Source organism: Gallinula chloropus (genome assembly GCF_964237585.1).
Source record: "Gallinula chloropus genome assembly, chromosome: 1".
In the NCBI taxonomy this organism is placed as follows: domain Eukaryota; kingdom Metazoa; phylum Chordata; class Aves; order Gruiformes; family Rallidae; genus Gallinula; species Gallinula chloropus.
Window position 1 is genome coordinate 130,321,955 of NC_140085.1, and position 18,733 is coordinate 130,340,687.

At 45.2% G+C, this 18,733-nt stretch overlaps 1 protein-coding gene across 1 annotated transcript in view; it reads left to right on the forward strand.

Annotated features, from left to right (window-relative positions):
* Positions 1-13,388: 13,388 nt before the first annotated feature.
* The window catches only part of MAP3K15 (mitogen-activated protein kinase kinase kinase 15), a gene marked incomplete at its 5' end in the record, with an annotated part of 88,129 nt that continues 82,784 nt past the window's right edge, over positions 13,389-18,733 (forward strand). Inside the window, one exon of the mRNA XM_084269758.1 lies at positions 13,389-13,719. Coding sequence (XP_084125884.1) covers positions 13,389-13,719 — 331 coding nt within the window. The remainder of the gene's footprint in view (positions 13,720-18,733) is intronic.

Sequence of the window (18,733 nt, forward strand, 5' to 3'; positions counted from 1 at the left end):
TCAACTGGCAATACAGAACCTCACTATTGGGATGATTCCCTCTAGCACAGCGTGTGCTTCTGTTGAACAGTGGTGTCTGAGATTGGAAGATAGGAGAGTGCAAGTTGAGCTTTTTATTTTTTTAAAGTCCCAATACATTGCTCAGTGTACACAAACAGAAGCACTAATAAAATATTTTATCACTGAAATGCTCTTATTTAACATTTCTAAATAACTGCGTGGAAATATTTTTTATACAAAGGATGAGAGTCCCATCATGGCTTTCCAGCAATAAAGATTTCTAGATTGCTTCCGTATTTTTTGTGAAGTTAGTAGCAGAGTAAGAAGAACAGGAGGAAATGAGGGATAAGGAATAAGAATTCTGTTTGGGTTTGTAGTCAGGCATTTGCAACATCAGTCCAGAAATGAACAGCTCTGGCTTCCTAATTGCATCCCTGGAAAGAGAAGCGATTGCACATGTGATAGATTCATTCTATCACATGTATCTAAGTATGGATTCCTGACCTGTACCTCAGAAAAAGAAGACACGTCTCAGAAATGTTCAGGTTTTTGCAAATAAAAGTCAGAATTTGCCATGGAGTTTCCTTATATCAGATTATATTCTTTTTTTTTTTTTCCTTTGAGATAACTTGTAATTTTATAGATTCAAGTTGGAAGTCCAACATATCATGCTTTGTAAAAAAAAAGTTAAGTAAGATCTTGTGCTAATGCTTTGTTTTGAAAGTTTATTAGTCTGAAAGAAGAGAGTTTGTAGAAATACATGCTCTTCTTGCTGGATGTCATTATAATAGTCGAAAGTATTTCACACAGCACATGGATTTTCCCTTTCTAAAGAGGATCGGTTGTGCACTAAACCTGTGGATATAAACTGCTGCTTTTTAAAATGTTTGGGTTTATATTTAAAGGAAAACAGAAAATGCTGATGAGCTGCGAAGTGATTTTGATGTGAAAACGATTAAATATTGTTGTTTGAAGAGTTGTGTAAAATGACTTTTCATTAATATGCACACACCGGGCTTGTGGTAGACTTCTGTTTACATGGAGAAGTCAGGTGTGAAACATCAAGCTCACGCCTTTGATGATGATACTCAAATTCTTGATTTGGAAAATTCGTAGGTATTAAAATAAAAAAGGGTTGTGTTCTTCTAGTCTGTTTTCAAGGTGGGAGTATTTCTTGATGTGAGATCATAGCACTTAGCCCTTAAAACGTTCTACCTGGAAATAAGGTGGTAAAATATGCAAAGTGTTTCTGTTACTTACATTTCATCTTCTGCATTTTTCTTATTAACAATCCGGTCTTAAATGAGCAGAAGGGTTAGATGGACCTGTTGTTACACTAACAGGCTGAAGGATTGAACACAGCCATGCCCAGGAGCAGGAATATTTTCCCGCTGCAGGGCCGGCATGGCGTGAAGATGCCTGGTGTCCCTGTGAATTCCTCGGCGGTGCCACATCGCAGTCATAACCAAGCTGACAGCTCTCAGGCTTTTAGCCTCTGTTTGGGGCTTTTGTGCTCCTGCTGAGGGAATGGGGGGGGTCAGAGGTGCTGCGGTTCACGGGTCCCACAAATACCCAAGCACCAGAAGCCAAAGAGAGAGAACAGCTGGGGTAGGGTGATGTGCAGCACTCCCGCCTGCAGGAATGGCTGGTCTGCAGCCTCTGCTGCGGTGCGAGGCTGGGAAGAGGTGTGAGGTCTCTGGTGTCTGCTCCTGCTCTGGAGAAAGGGCCCTGTGGCTGGAAGCGGGACAGAGGTGCGTTGGTGAGGAAAGGGTGAGAGCTGCTTAAAGAGAAGATACCTTTTAGAAGGGGCAGCTGTGGTTCGAAAGGCGGGTGGGAATACTGCTTAAAAGTAGAGACCAACTACTTCGCAGCTCCTGCATCCGAGAGGCTTTTCAAGCGGGTGGCAGTGCTGCTGGGCAGCCGCAGTTCCCACCGGGCATGGCAAAGGAGAGGGTCATCCAAGCATTGACTTCTCTTCAGGGCGATCCTTACCCTAAACAGAGCCAGAGGGGGTGGAGATGAACTCTGTAGCCTAAACATTGGGTACTTGTATCCGTGGTTATTAATACCCTTCAGCCACAAATTAGATTTCGCATGGCGCCCTTGGCCTCAGCTGACTCTTGAGCTGGCCCAGGAATTAGCAGCTGGTGTCGCGGGCCTGGCCCACTGCTGCTGCTTCCCTCCTCCTGACCTCCCGCCACAGCCTCACAGCTCCTGCTGTTCTCTGCCTTTGGAAAATAACCCCTCTGACAATGAGGGGATGCCAGCACTTCCCAGCCTGGATTGGAGCAGCAGAGGAATGAAAAGACACTTTTAAATGCCCGCAGAGAACTGTGGTGCTGTGTGTGGCCTGCCAGGGGCTGAGGGGCTGCAGCACCCACCGGCTGGGCGCCAGGCAGGCCAGAGCTCCAGCCACCCTCCCCTCCACTGCCTACTCAGATAACAATGGTTGTCAGACCCACTCAACACACCGTTTGGTGTTGATTCTTTTAACTAATACAATTTCCAGTCCTGTGCAGGCACAGACTTTTTCAGGTAGCTAATGTAAACAGCTGGCAGCCTCGGGAACGGATGCCTGAGTGACTTCGTGCTGCCATGGTCAGGCTTTTCTTCCACCTGAAGAAAACAGCAACACAGTTGAATTTCCCCTTCCATTCCACTTGGACAGTCAGGGCTCTGGAGTACAAATAGCTGAACTAACAAAATGGCTTAATGCTCTTCTGCATTAAAAAAGAGAAAGTACTAGAAATGTAAGCATATTTTTAAATGTGTCAGTACTGTAGGATGAAAAATTTAAAATGGAAATTAATTTGTTTAAATTGTTATCCAACAAACTGGAGCAGTTAATTAATTCTAGACAAATCTCTGGAAACATGAGAAGAGTTTTTCTGACTCATCACAAAGGTTAAGGTAGGGAGGCAGGGCCTACCAGTCTCAGCCCCTCAGGTAAGTAGGTTTTGAACTCTTTTATCTCCCTGTAGGAGAACTGAAGCTGATAGTCACAGAAAAACATAATTGGCTTTTAACACTATGATCTTGAACATCATAATAGGCTGTTGCTCTTGTAGGAGAAAACTTGAAAATTACAATGACAAAGCAAATTAGATCAGAACAACCAAACTTCAAAAGCAATTTTGAGTATCAGGACACTAAAGAAGCATCTGTTTTCAAAACTTCCTTTTACAAAACCCCTTCACTTCACTGGACCTAGACACAGCATTTTAGCTGGGGGAGATCATTTCCCTCAGTACAACAGCTCTTCCCTACATGCTTTGTCCCAGCTGGTGAGCAAGCTTACACAAAGGGACCCATCAGGCAGCTCTTCCCCTCCTTTGAGCACAGCTCAGCACCCAAGAGCCTGGGATTTTATAAGAGCACATTTTTAGGCTCTTAGATGAAGTGTAAATTAACTGAGCAGCTTTCCCTGCTACAGGACAGCCTGTCACTCAGGTTTACCCCCTTCTAGGGATGGTTTTCTTTGTGAAGGGCCTAACAGGTGTGAGAGATAACACAGTTCGCACAGTCCATGCACCATACTCTTTCTCACAGCACAAAGCACTGGGGAACAGAAAAACAGCTAAGAAAGGATAAGTAGGTAAGTAGAAAAGTAGGTGCACCTGCATGGAAATTGCTGCTGCTAGATAATTTGGCAGCTCTGGATTGAAAGAAGCTAATTTCCTGAGCCCTGGTGGAAGGACAGATGTGGCCATTTAGCCAATAAAAGTACAAGGCAGGGGGAAAACATGACATAAATTTTGAGACCCCAGCAAAAGCAGCATTGGATGGAGAAATCTAGTTTATTAATGATGGAAACCTCTTGTTGGAGGTTCAGGATGTTTGCATTGTGATTACACGGTTGTGCCTGGTGTGTGCCACTGATTGCAGGGGAATGGAAAATTTCTGATGCTCTGACCTGGAGCGTCTGTTCACCTTGGAAATGCAGCTCAGTAGCCTGGGCTTGGGGAGCTGTAACACAAGAAGGATGCCATGTCACTGCAATGGCTACGAGCTTCAAGGCTGGATGTGAACAAACAGATGTGTTAAACAAAGTGAGGCCAACTTGGTCAAAAGTGCTGATTTAGAGCTCCCAAATGTCACCAGTGCAGCAGGTACCAGTCACCAATGCACTAGCAGGTCCAGCACCTCTCTCCAGCTGGCTGTAAGTCTGGGGTAAGCCAGAGTTCCCATGCTCACATTTTCACTCACCTTCCAGGTCCTCTGACTCAGGCCTTATACTTTCTTTGCTTTCTTCATAAATACAAATGGCTGCAGCTCGTTGCCTTCTGCTGGCTCTGGCTGCTCTCCCATAGCAGGCTGGACTGAGATGTTGCTGTGTCTCCCTTAAGCACAAAGCGAACAGGATGCTCCACAAGTTGGTTGCATGCTGCAGTGGTGTACACGTAACGTGTGGGAATCTGCAGCTCGTCAATCATCTCATTTGGGGATGTGGGAAAGGGTATCTGATGCCTGTCCTACGTCTCTGTGAGTGCCAAAATAACAACTTCATGGTTTTATTTCTTTGTTTCTGAGTGAATAGGTGAGAATGCTACAGAGCAATACTGAAATCATTCAGAGTTTTCCAAACGGATTTAAACTCCTAGAGAAAAACAAGGCTGTCAGGTAACAAGAAGGATTATGTTTTACTGCTGCTGCTGGACATCTTACTGCTATCATCAGCTCAACTTTTCTCCTTCAAATAGCTGTTATTTGGAATTTCCCAAATCAAAAGAAGATATGTTTCTATCACAAGGCTATGAGCAAAGCACGTCCTGGTTCCTGTGAAAAGGTCAGGAATGCTCTGTGCTTTCCAGGTGCCTTGGACTTGAACAGGAGGCGAGTTATTATTTAACTTGCTTTTCACTGCAAAGTGCAGGAAGAAACTCTTCAGTCCTTGGAAAGAAATGTGATTTGACATGATGATGGGCTGAAGGTCTCGCTTATAGCATTACAAAACTTCCCTGGGATGATTCCTATCATGCTGCCAGATAGATGTCTGGAAAGGGGCTGCGTTTGAGTGACAATGTATCTGGCCGTAAAATTTTCTAACTGTGCAAGAGTGATGTGTTATCTGGCAGTGGCTTGAATCGCCCCGAGCATGTGACACTGCTCTAGCAAAAACTCAATGTAATGCAAGGTGACAAAGCAGAGAAGATAAAATGTCTTGCACTGCATCTTGTCTCACCGTGTAACCAAGAGAACTTCAGGACCCGCTAGACCAGTGCCTGGTATATATAAAATACATCCAGGTCCCATCATTACGAGTGCTGAGACCTGCACCTAGCCAAACCTAAGTATTCAAATCAGATGCAATGCTAATAAGCCTTAGCTGTGCTCCTACCAATTAGTGCTTCCTTCTCCCATGACTTTTCACACTGTTGGTTCAGGGATGTGGGATACTTACTGAGTTAAAACAAAAAAAAAACCCAACTTCTCTGTTTTGGACATTGGCAGACTTCTTTCTTCATGTCTCAAGGAAGTATTTAATAAATACTGGAATTTTTTGACTGCCTTAACAAGAAGAAAATGTGAGTGCAATTTAAGGATATTTACTGAAGCTGCTGGGCTGGCAGATAGCTAGGCATCCCTGCTGTTTCTGTGCTGCTCTACTGGACAGGCTGAAACTACCATGTGAACTCAAGCTGAAGGAACTGTGACCTGTGGATGAGTCCACGCAGATGCAGGACACTCCGAAGTGTCTGTGGCCATGGATAAGCATGTACATCTTGAAGCATCAGTGGCACTGCTTATGTCTGAAACATGAAGAGACAGTGGCCCAAGGATAAGTCCACACCAGAGCAGGTACACCTCAAAGCATCTGTGGCTGTGCATGAGGTCATGCGGGAGCATCTCAAAGTGTGTGGCCATGGATGAGCCCATGATGGAGCAGGTATACCTCTGGAGGGATTGCAGCCATGGGCAAGGCCATGTTGGAGCAAGTTAACTTCTGAAGGGATGGTGGCTGTGGGTAAGGCCACACTGGAGCAGGTACAGCTCTGAAGGTATTGTGGCTATGGAGAAGGCCATGCTGTAACAGGTGCACCTCCAACATACTGTGGTTCTGGATAAGTCTGTGTCACAGAAGAGAAACTTTGGCTGATATGTAAGGCTCCATTTGGAGCAGGTACACCCCTAAGGGTGGATAAGTTGAAGCCGGGGTAGGGGAAAGGGGAGGAGATCATTGCACTGTTAAACCTGATGGTCTGACCCGAAGGGGCCAGGGCTGGGGATTATAATGGGAATACCTTAAACTTGTAACCCACGACTTCAGTTGCATGTTATAGGAATTACTGCAGTAGGAACCACCTGAGGACAAGCCTTACAAGGAGTGCAAGTACAGCACTGACTGACCTGAGCTGGCTTTGGTCTTCAGTAACTCCACACATCACCCCACCTCTTCTGTCCTGAGTGAGCACCATAACAGGTGAAGCCCAAAGTCATGGGCTAAATTAAATCAGTTGATGTTTTGTGGACATTTCATGGCATAGGCTAAGGGAATGAGGTGTGTCATTAATGAAGATGTAAGTGTGGGGCCTGAGCATAATGCAGATGGTATGGAATAAGGTGTGGAGAATGTGCTTGTTTTGGCTGGGACAATTAATTTTCTTCACAGCAGCTGGCAGTGGTTGTGGTTTGGATTTGTGCTGAAAAACAGCGTTGCTGACACAGGGGTGTTTTTGTTGCTTCTGAGCAGCACTCACACAGAGCCACGGCCTTTGCTGCTTCTCACCCCACCCAACCAGCAAGGAGGCTGGGGGTGCACACAGAGTTGGGAGGGGACACAGCCGGGACAGCTGACCCCAGCTGACCCAAGGGATATCCCATACCATATGGTGTCATGCTCAGCATATAAGTGGGTGGGGGAAGAAAAAGAAAGGGGGGGACACACATTTGGATTGATGGCATTTGTCTTCCCAAGACACCGTTGGGTGTGACAGAGCCCTGCTTCCCTAGGGATGGCTGAACTCCTGCCTGGCCATGGGCAGTGGGGAATGAATTCCCTATTTTAATTTGAATATTTGTCCAGCTTTTGCTTTCCCTGTTAAACTGCCTTTATCTCAGCACAGGAATTTTCTCACTTTTACCCTTTTGATTCTCACTCCCATCCCATGGAGCAGGGAGTGAGCAAGCAGCTGTGTGGGGCTCAGTTGCTAGTTGGGGTAAAACCATGACAACTGAATTTCCATATTTGCCTGAATACATGAGGTTTTCAATAGTACCTATTAAAAAAGTAATTATCAACATAACAGATGAGGTTTTTAATTTGTCACTTCAAAGCAATTCCTGCCTCTTTAGGCTTCCTTTACTTTTCACAGTCCCAATTGATAATGCCTGAACCACTGTGATTACAAATATTTTAAATGCTTTTAAGTAGCATTTAAAGAAGTCATAGATACTTTGATCAAGCTGAAAACAGGAAAATCAATCAGGCCCAGTAAGAATAATTAATCTTCTGCCTGTGCAAACATTTTAACCCAGGACACTTCTTATTCTTCAAGAAAAGATGTATTTCTTACCCCTAGGACTGGCTGAATTGGAGAAAGACCCAACACAAAGAGCAACCTGTTAAGCCTGGGACTGTGACAGAGAAATACTATGTTAAGATGCTGTAAGTGTGAAGAAATCTTGGGATGATATTGTATCAACTGTTAATTTTTTGAATTCTTAGTTGATTAAGATATTGTACTGTATTAATATCTAGTTCTTGAGTACTAAAATTCAGAATGATATAGATGTCCAACTGAGGATTCCATCCTCCTAAGTTGAATGTGTTCTCTTTCCAAGGGTTTTCTTGAGGTGTTCTCTGGCATTAGTCACACTAGTGTGCCTTCAGCAGTCTCATGGTCTAAGGGAGGTCTTTCTGGATGTTTTGGCTTGGTTTGTTTTTCTCCCATCTGAAGTATGAACTAGAAGTTATTTGAAATGTGTTGAAAACTGGAGGTGATTTTCTGTTTGGCTAATTGAGTACAGATTGTATTTTGGAGAATTTCAGTTTATATTGGGATCTATATGTTGGCTATTTGCTCCTCCATTTCTAGACTGGGTGGGAAAGGCCAGCGAGCCACAGGTACATAAATCAAAACAAAGCTTTTAGCCAGACTTTTTATAAATGTGCATGCCTGAGCCTTGCATGATTGATTTGATCTAGCTGTCTGATAGGAATAATGTAAATAATGCCAACTATCAGCCATATGGAAAGTATGAGCTTTCTGCATTGATAGAAATTCAGGAAGGGTTGGGTTATTTAACCCTTTGCTACTGTATTTACCAGTTTTGGGGTTTATTTTATATTATTTCCAATGTGCACAGCCTCCTATACGTGAAGGTCTGTCTTTATGGAAGCTATTGAAAAGACCTGCATAATTTTAAATGCATTGAGTCTTCGCTGCCAGCCTGCACTCCTTAATCATTCATGATCCCAAAGGATCATCCAATAACCACTCAAAATCCAAACACAAGAACTTTTGATTGGAGTGCCGGATGTGCTGAAGGAGATGAGGAATTTGGAATCAAAGCCAATTCTGAAATTGATTACATTTTGCACATTTGTGAGCACACAGGGTCTATATATAAAATGATCATTCTCCAAGGCAGGCAGGCAGGAAGAGAAAGGTCTCTCTAACTTTGTGCTTCAGTCAAGATGTCACTGTCCTTCATTTGCAAGACGCAGCGACACGCCAGTGCTGTGCACAACATCCTTCCCTGAGCGAAACAGTAGATCTGAGGATTACAGTCTCTGACTCAGCAGTCATTTCTTTTGCCTTCTTTCTCTGTCAGCAGGTCAGATGAGCTTGTGAGGCCTCATAGCCTCCAGTGAAAGAAGAGCAATAGGAATCCCCACGTTCTCAGAATCCCCTTCCAAGGTTGATCTGGTAGCCAAGGGGTTTTCACTTTGCATTGCTCTGAGGCACACACATTTCCCCTTGCAAATCAGGTGTGCTTTGCTGCAAGTCAACTTTTAAAGCTTGCAATATTTTTAGGCCTCCTCTTCATTAAGCTTTTCTTCAAGAATCATCTATTATTTATCTTCCATGGTACAGACTTAATAGCTTAAACCGGGCTTTTGAACAAATGCAAGTGTTTTGTCAGACTCCCTGGGGCATATTCTCAGAATTTTATTCAAACTCTAGTAAAGTTTCTACATAAAATCAAAAACCTTTTAGTCTGAATCCATACTTGAAAATAAAATAAATCTCATTTTCCTGTTCAGTAAGGAAATTAACTGTTTTCCTCCTTGTCCATACGACAGTAACCATCTGTATGGTTACTTGGATACCTGTTCACTGAGCATGAAAGCAAGTGCACTAGCTACACTAAATAGTCTGTTAACAGTTTGATAGTTTAAACACCATGAATCACATTATCTTGTTGAAGGTTGGTACAGTGTCTGGCCAGGAAAGAATTCAGGTGTCAGTATCTTTCCCCCCCCGTATCTGATTTTCATGATACAGAACAAAAATCTCACTCCTATAGGATGTTCAGGCTCTCTGGAGGTGTGTCTGTACCAGATGGCTATTGCCCTGACAGTGTTCTGGAGCCGGTCCAGGATGCCCTGGTCCCAGCTGTGGGGTCTCTGCCTGGGACGCGAGGGCAGGAGGGAGATGTGGCTGTGGTTAAGGATGCTCCCCTGGTCAGTGCTGAGTGCGGCTGGGTGGAACCCTGGGCACCTCTGCACGGGGTGCCACAGATGCCCTGGCTGCTGCCCTGGCAGGCAGCCTTCAGGAAACCCTGCCAGGGCATGGGCACCTGGGTCTGCACTTTGGAGGAACAGCTCAGATCTGCAGATTCCCCCACTGACCTGTGTGGTATCTACCCCAACCAGGAGATGTTTGCTTTCCCTGACCCTGGGTAAAACAGGAAGATCCCTCTCAACAGCTTATGATGTAATGCCAGTTTCAAATGGAATTGACATTTATGCCACAAGATCTAGTATGGTTTTTTCTTTTAAAAATGGGAAGTTAAGGTATGCTGTAGCTATATGTGCATCAGGGGAGAACGTGGCATGCCTGCACTGCATGTGGAGTCAAGCCTCATATAAATTTACAGCAGTGTGTGGCCCTGGGGAAAAACAAAGGGGGGGTGGGGGGTAGGGATGGGAAGGACTCACTCCCCATTAGTCCCATTATGTCTGGAGAAACAACTGCTGCTCAGGGATTTGCAAAATGGAAATTTTAATTATTTTTTTTTTTTTTAAAGGTGGTTTCAAGGACATCTCTTTTGTTTGGGGTATTTGCTGTCCTTGTGAATTGCAGCAAACATATTGCTCACGGTGTGTAAGTGATAATCAGTATTCTGCACTAAGTGGATTTGATAGGTGCAGAGCACTGCTTGAGAAAATCGTAGCATCAGCTTTATACTACAGTATAAAAGCAAATGTTGGCTTCTCTGGTTTATGCTCTGTTTTGTTAGGCTGGGTTCTGTGCCAAGGCAAAAGGCCTTGAGAAGGTGTATGAAAGCCGAATGTTCACTTCTGGCCCTGACCTTTGAGCAGGCAACTCTGGGGGCAGAGTGGTTCTTTTTATAACCTCGTCACTGGACCACATTTCCAAAAGAGGAAAAAGTGCTGCATGACTTACCTCTTCTGGATTTAACATTTCTTTGGTTTGCAGAGGAACACTTCAAACATCCCAAAGTCTGAATCTCCCACTTGTTCCCACTCAGGTGACTTGCAAGACCTGAAGATACCGCTGCTCATTGGAAATGTCAGGCAAACCAGTACTGAACCACAGCTCCTGAAGACTCGGTTGCAGTATATAAAATGAAGTTTCTTCCTTCAAAAATGCTCCTTGTTTCTAGCTTTAAAAAAATCCCCAGCAAACTCTGAACAAATTGCACCAGGTTAAACTACTGAAAATGGATCTTCAAAATGTGGCTTGTTAGGAAAAATGCCCGAGGAACAGTGGGGATGCTGTTTGGAAGAAGAGTGAATATAATTAAGAAAAGGGAAAATGCCTTTTCTTCATTTTATTCATATAAAGTGTCTACTAAGGGTGACTGTTACTCTCTTTCAAGACCAAGTGACAGACCTCTCAGCAAGAAATTTAAAACAGTACAAAATTTTTACAAATTGCAAAATGAAACCTAAAGGTATGTCCTGGGTCTGTAAACAAACTATACTTGGATAATCTCTAGAAGGCAGAAAAGGCTTATTTATTGTGCCTCAGTGGCATCCCGCTAAGCAATTCCAGCCTACGTATTTGTTCTAAATTGACACTTCCACAATTTTCACCATTACAGACAGCACCACACCATGCATCTGTTGTTCTGAACTCATCAAAGTGCAATTTGGTTTTTGCGTGTTAGCTGCTGAAAGCCCAAGAATATTCTTGAGCAAGATAAACACTTTCCCATGCAAACAGTCCCTTAACTTGGCCAGTACTGCGTTTAAAGTTTTAATACCAGCCATCCAACTGAATTTTCTTACAGTGCTAAAAATACAAAGTAGGATTTGGAATGGGGGATTGGAGGGGGGATCATAAATGTATGTGTTAGTGCTTTTTGTTGGTCAGAGGCTTCAATATGCACACAGTGTCTTCTAAATGCAGATTTAGATGTTTCTCCTGTTACATCAGCTAATTGGTGCATTACTGGATCAAAGCTAATAGAGTTGTCATACAGAAAGGCTTGCTCTTGCTTAAAGAGGAAAGCTGCCAGGAATGAGTGGGATCTCCAGTGGCCACTGTATATCATTCCTCCAAAGTCTCATGTATCATTGTTTTTGTTAAACACACACACAACCTGTGGACCAAATCCAACAGTTTATTTGCCCCAAACCCTTCAAAATGAGAAACAGGTTTGGCTCTTAAATTATTTCTCCCCATCCTCACTAAAATCCTCATGGGGCAGTAAGCAAACATAAACGCTGCAAGGGGCTATTGGAACATGTCTCAAAAAAAAACCTGGCTACTGCAGTTCTTACTAACCGTGGTACCAGAAACCTACACAGGAGAATGCCAAGCTCTAAGCCTTTGGTTGTTGCTTTTGCTGCGTTCCAGCGCACAGTAAATACATTAACTAACTGTGGATAGGTGCAAGGAGCCTCACTGCAGCAGAAGGCGAAGTTGCTGTTTGTTTAAAACCACTTCTGTCACGGTGAGTGAAAAATTAGATGAAAAAGCTTTCCAGACAGGCTTACTGCTTCAGATACAAGCAACTTTCCACTGTTCCTTTGACCGCGGGCAGGCCGTGACTTGTGCAGTACGTACCAGTGTCCCTTTGAGAGCGGGGGTGCAAGGCTGGGGTACGATGTCACCCAGACCCACCCTGCCTTTCACTGTCTCTTGTGGCACAAACCAGCAGCTGGCCCCAGCGCAGTGCTGAAGCCAAGGCTGCCATCCTCAGCTTAGCTAATAAGAATAACGTGTTAGGAAACAGGACAGTCAGAATCAGTTTTGTTCTTAGAAAGAAGCCAGGAGTTGCCACAGAGTTTCTCGGAGCTGCTTTTGCCATGACCGTGGCAGACTTTGAAGAAAAGCAGGAGTTGAAGGATGAACTATCCAAGCTCCCGATACAGTTTGTCTGTGGCCGAAGTCATTTAACCAACAACCGAAAGAAAAATCGGGGCGGGGGGAAGGCTACGTTAGAGCGAGTAGAGAGAAGAAACAGAGGCAGCGGTTGCCTTTGGTCCTTAAGAATCCAACAGCTCCTCAGATCCCACCAGTAGACAGACCCCGAGGCAGCAGGCAGCCCCTGCGGGGCGGCAGCGGGCAGGGGGAAAGGCCCCTCACGGCAGCCCTGGGAAAACAAACGGGGCGGGGGCCACGGCGGGTTCCTCACTGCAGCCCGCTTGCCTTAACCCAACCCCAGTTACCCTCGGACGAACCCGAGCGGGGCGCACGGTGCCGCCATGTAGAACAGCACCAGCCGCAGCGATTAACAGCGGGGTAGCGGGCGGTGCGCGGAGGTGCAGCTCGCCCAGCGAGGGGCGGGGAAGGGAAGTCATAAACGAGGAGCGATCGCCCCGACGGTGCTATTTCCCTCGGCGTCGCTTTGGTCGCGGAGGGAAAGCAGGTGTTTGCCCCGGGGAGGCACGGCGGCGCTCGCCGACTGTGCCGCGGGGCGGGGGTGGGGGGAGCCGGGCTCCGCGCCGCGCGGTTCCCCCGGGCTGTCCCGTCCGGGGAAGGCGGCGCCGAGTTCGGCTCTGCACCGCCTGCTTTCACCTCGCCCCTGTGCCCGCCCGCCCGCCCGCCCGCCGGCCGGGGAGCGGTGCCGCCCGGCCGCAGCGCCCAACCGCGGAGGCGGGAGGAGAAGCGCGGGCGGAAGGACGGCGAGCGGGGAGGGAGCCGCCTCGCTCCGCGCTGCCGGAGTTTGCCCAACTGTTTGCGATGGGGCGCGGGCCCGCCTGAGCACCTGCCGGCAGCCACCGGCTCCCTTCAGCCCTCGACGCCGCTATGGAGAGCCCCGCGGGCGGCAGCGCGGCCGCGGAGCCGGCGCACCCCTGCGCGGAGCCGGAGCTGCCGGCCGCCGTCCCGGCTGAGACGCCGGCGGGTGCGGGGGAGGCGGTGGAGGTCGGCGCGGCGGTCCCGCGGCCGCGCTGCCTGCGCGCCGTGTACGTGCTGAACGACCCTCCCAAGGGGGGAGCCGGGGCGCGGAGCCCCGAGGCTGGGGCGCGGCAGTGCCTACTGCGGGCCTGCGAGGCCGAGGGGGCCCAGCTCGGGACGGTCAACTTCGGGGAGTTGGACTTCGGGGAGACGGCGGTGCTGGACGCCTTCTACGACGCGGGTGAGCAGGCTGGGCTGAGGCGCGGTCGCGGGGCGGGGGCTCAAGCTCGCCCCGGCCCGGTGCCACCTTCCCGGGTTGTGTGGGCTCACAGCCGGCCGAGCTGGGCACGGCACGGTAAAGCAGGTGCCAGAGGAGAGAGGGAACAGGACAAGCGTGAGGCTGTGAAGGGGGTGTGTGCGTGTCTGGAGAAGGGGTGGGGAGACAAGGAGATGGCTGTGAGGGGAACCTCATGTAGTGGGAGCAGGAGCCTCAGGAGCCTCCTGCACCCGCACAAGGAGGTGTGAGAAAAAGAAGTCAGGCCCTTGCACCAGCTTTTTCAGTTAGCATGGAGTGTTGCCCCAGCAGGACAGTGGGTCCTATGGTACCAACTGAGCCTTAAGGATTAGCAGAAACTCTTGCTACTATGTTTTACGAAGAGTCCTCTTCCAGCCCCCAGCCTGGTTGGGAGCTTGGAGTGAGACACACCACAAAGACAGGCCAGCCAGAAGCCTCAGCCCTGGCTTGGCCAGGTGATTCACGTTGGCAACTCTGACTCCAGACCTAGGCAGTGACCGCGGTTTGTGTGTGGCCCTGAGCAGTGATCCAGCATTGCTCTGAATAAGGGAGTGTAGAAGCGTGCCCCAAGAAAGAAGGCTTGTGAGTAGTACTCGTGCTGTGCAGGCTGCAGCCAGTGACTGGTGTCCAGTGGTTCGACAGAAAGCTGCTGTCCCTTCTCACTCAAAGAACACCTGGCTCGTTGAGCACTATGGCAGAGAATCGTGAGCTTTTTGAGCAGGCACAGGAAGCCCCTGAGTCAACAGGTATCACTGAAACTAATCAAGGCAAGTATGTGGACATGCAGACATACTCTTTCTCCTACCCCTGTGAGCAGGCATTATGAAACTGGGGGATTCACAGACTCCAGAGAGGGAAAGTACAGTTAGCAAGGCCATGTTGATGTCTGTCTTTTACTAGAAAAACTTTATTTTGCTCATGAGATGTGTTAAACAATACTTACAACTTTAGTCTTATTTTAAACTCTCATATGATGATGAGTCCATTTCATCCTTTGCTAAGTCACCCAAACATTGAGGAACCTCATATACTTTGTTGTTGTTTTTCAACTCCCCAGCTAGGGAAGCAAGGTTGACAAGTGTGTCATAAATACATTCCTTATGTGTCTTAGTACACAACCATGAACTAGCAATTTTTCTTGTTTGTATTTCCAGTATTTCTGTAGCCCTTCTGAAGGAAAGCATAATAGCATACTCATCAATGCAAAATTATTTCTCTGTTTCTGCTAGTAGTTCTGTTAGTAAGTTATGCACACACCTGCTCTGCGTTGTACTGAGAACTTGAGACAGCTATTCAGAATGCATCAACTTAAGAAAGCATTTGAAAGCAAGAGCCTCTTGTCTGAGGATGTGGCCTGCCTTCACAGACTTTTGCATTCAAGTCATCTTGTAGGACCAAGATCATCTTATCAGTGATTAATATCACCTTATTCTAATGTGCATTGTTACTGGGTACTCCCACAATGCTCTTATGTCCAGGTTTAGTCAGCAAACACTTTTTTACTGTCCATTAAAAACAAATAGTCCCAAGCCAGGAACTGTTCCAAAGGAGACTGTTCAAAAAATAGTCTTTGTGTGAGTTTCTTTTCAGTAGCAACATTTTGAGGTCAGCCAGGGCAATACATTTTCTATCCGTGTACAGTATGCTTTCATTTGGCAAACTTTTTGCCCAAAGCATCCTTTAGTGTTAAGTTACCTGTATTAAGAGAAACTCAAGTGTATTAGCATGAGTCACTGTAACCAACCAGACCTTCAAGTTGTCAAAAAGTAGAGAGATTGATTTGTCTGTGTATACTTTTTTTGAAAATCATGCTGAATGTGTTAGTAGCGTTTTATCATTAATTCATTTTCAGGGGTCCTGAAATAAATGCAGTGTTACCCTGAAAATGCAAGCATCCTTAATAATTTTTTTCAAAGTCTGTTTATTATAAGCGATCATTTTTATACAGTATTAATCTCTTTTTTTATAAATAATTTGGTGAACATTTGCCCCATCCTTTGGAGTTTTCCCAGTTCCTTTGGTACGTCTACAGTTGATGTTCAGAGAAATCCCCAGTCAGAACCTTTAAACGTCTAAAATTATTCTGGAACATGGAGAGGAAGTGTCTTTGTCTTAATATTTGCTGCTTCATTTCCTCCTGCTACATGGTAGAGATGGGGAAATTTTCGATTTAAACAGTGTCATACAGAGTAATTACATCATCTTTCCTCATTCTGCAAAGGGACAAAAGGTCTCAATTACCCTTTTAATTTTATTACTTTGCTTTCCTCTTTTTTTCTTTTTTCTTTTTTCTTTTATCTCTCTGGTACCAGTTAGCAGTGGACCTAAATTTCATACTGGATTTTTATTACCATGGATTTTAAAGTGCTGCCTCTTCTTTTTCAGTTCTCATTTTATATACAATGGCCTGTCCTTGTTTCCTAAGAACTTCTGTTATGCCCTTCTTGTTTTCTTGCTCCGTGTTGGTTGTTGGTGTGTTCTTGCTGCCTTGTGTTTTTGAATACATATCAAGCTATTATCAAAAAATGCTAAATCTGGTAATTATTCGTTTACATGCCACATTCTTCATCTACTACCATGCAATTTCTTTAATCTTTGAAAAATCAGGGTGTTTTAATTTCTGTATTTTACAGGTACAATTCATTGTTGCCTTATTTTTTTTCCCAGAATATATGTTGGATTTGAACTGTTTGCATCCAGTCAGTTCTTATTGAAGAACAACATTAAGAATAAATTATAATATCAGCAGTCCTATGGCTATAGATGAACTTTTTGTTTTAGGAAATTACTGTGTGGTTGCTTTAAAGAAAAAAATGTAAAGAGATTTTTATTACTGCCTGTGTAAGATACTGAGCAGATGCTTCCCATACTGGAGATGTGTATTACAATGCATATTTTCTTCTGGTGCACCATGAGCAGAACCCCGAGAACCAGTTCCTCTTGCTCTGTTGTGAGTGGGAATTCTCTAAAAGATGCTTGCCCAAAGCTATCTCTTGGTTTACTAGTTGGGATCTTAACCAGTAAGTACCTACTAAAGCTTGAAGACTGAGCAGTAAGGTCCATCTCATTGTGCATTAATATGTGGAAGAACTTTTTCACAGTGAAGGTGACAGAGCCCTGGCACAGGCTGCCCAGGGGGCTGTGGAGTCTCCTTCTCTGGAGATATTCAAGACCCATCTGGATGCCTCCCTGTGTGACCTGTCCTAGGGAACCTGCTTTGGCAGGGGGGTTGGACCCGATGATCTCTGGAGGTCCCTTCCAACCCCTATGATTCTGTGATTCTGTGTTTAGTAGTGATGGGGTCTTTATTGAAAGCGCTAGCAATTATTCTTTATTCCCCGCTCTGCCTGAAACTGTTGCTATTTACCTAAAGCCCTAAGACACCCTCCCCCAGCAAGCTTTTATCTATCTTATTTAGTATGAATGAATGATGTAATGATTCTTGGAATTGGTACCTTTGATTACCAAACCAGCAAACTTTAAGGACACAGTACAAATAAAAAAAGAGCCAAACCCAAGAATGTCTTTCCTGTCTGCAGCCAGATTTTCTAGTAGATGATTTTTCAGTAGACCACTGAGTGCTGCAAAACCACCTATGTTCCTTAATGAAAATCTCTTTCCTCCTTGCATGTGCTCATTACTGACTTCCCATCACTTGTAAGTGTACCTCGAATGGAAGATGACTTTTGCCATAAGTTAGTTATTGCAGACTGGCAGGTAATGCAGAATGACCCCAATCTTATGAAATCACAGAGCTTTTTCTAAGATGCTTTGCTAAAAGGGAACTGTGGTACTTATGAGAGCAAACTTACAACAAATTGTGAAATGAAGGCTTGATAACAGTAAGATGAGATCTCTTTGCTCAGTCTGTCATAGAAACAAGCTGTCAAAAAAGTGATTTATGTTATGCACAAGTGGGTGATGGTATCTACCTAATAGAGAAGCAACAAGGATTCTTGTATATATTGACTATCTCTGGGAAGAAAGGGAGGTAATACTTCAGACTGAAAGCCACAGATACCAGGCATTAGTGTGCTTTTTTTTCCCCACAAAATACAAGGAATTTTACACAGGAACAGTGAGTCTAGGTGCTGAGGACTTTAAAAATTCTTTGGAATTATCCCATGCAGAAAGTCAAACTTAGAGGTACTGTAGTATGTTCATAAACAGCTTAAGAGACATAGTGGAAAAGTGAGCATGGCTTGGTGAGCAATGTTACAGATTGAGTGATTCAGCCTCTTTGTGCTCATACCATGGCTGCAAAAGATCTTTCTGTTCTGGTTGTACTAAGAAAGCAAACATGGTGTCAAAGTTAAATGTCTGACCTGTACCTATGAAAGGGTGATGCTAGACAGAAAGAAATGTGGCTTTTACTTATCTAACAGAAGCTTTATCAAGGCTTATTGCTTGAAATGCCACAGTATTTGGCTATAATGTTAAGTAAAGGAGTAGCCTCTACAGATACATGAGTTTTGAATGTTCTTGTTTTGGTTTTGTAAAATCCTGTTTCTCTAGCTGATAATCTTTTTACTTCATGAGGGATGTACAGCAATCTGTTTTGAGGCTTGGAATATTTCTTTGATCATTTGATCACAACATTTAGAGATGACTGAAGTCAGCAGAATGAAAGTTGACTGAAAAGACAAGCTATAGACTGATGTTCTGAGGAGTAAAGCTAGAAGTTTGCTGAAGAAAAACGAGTGCTACTCTGATGATCCAGGAAGTTGTCAGATCATTAATGAGTACAGTGGGATATTTGGAAGTCTCTTTAATTTGTTTTGCTGCCTGTGCACTTCTCTAACCAACACCTTGTATGAGAAAGCAGTCTCAAAATGCATTGTCTGATACCGGTCTTTACAGCCCATCTTCACTCAGAGCCAATGTTAGACGTGGGAGGGGGCTCAGAGAGAGACTGAGACATGGGTCCTCCTTTCTTCTGTACAGTAGTTGAACATAACTC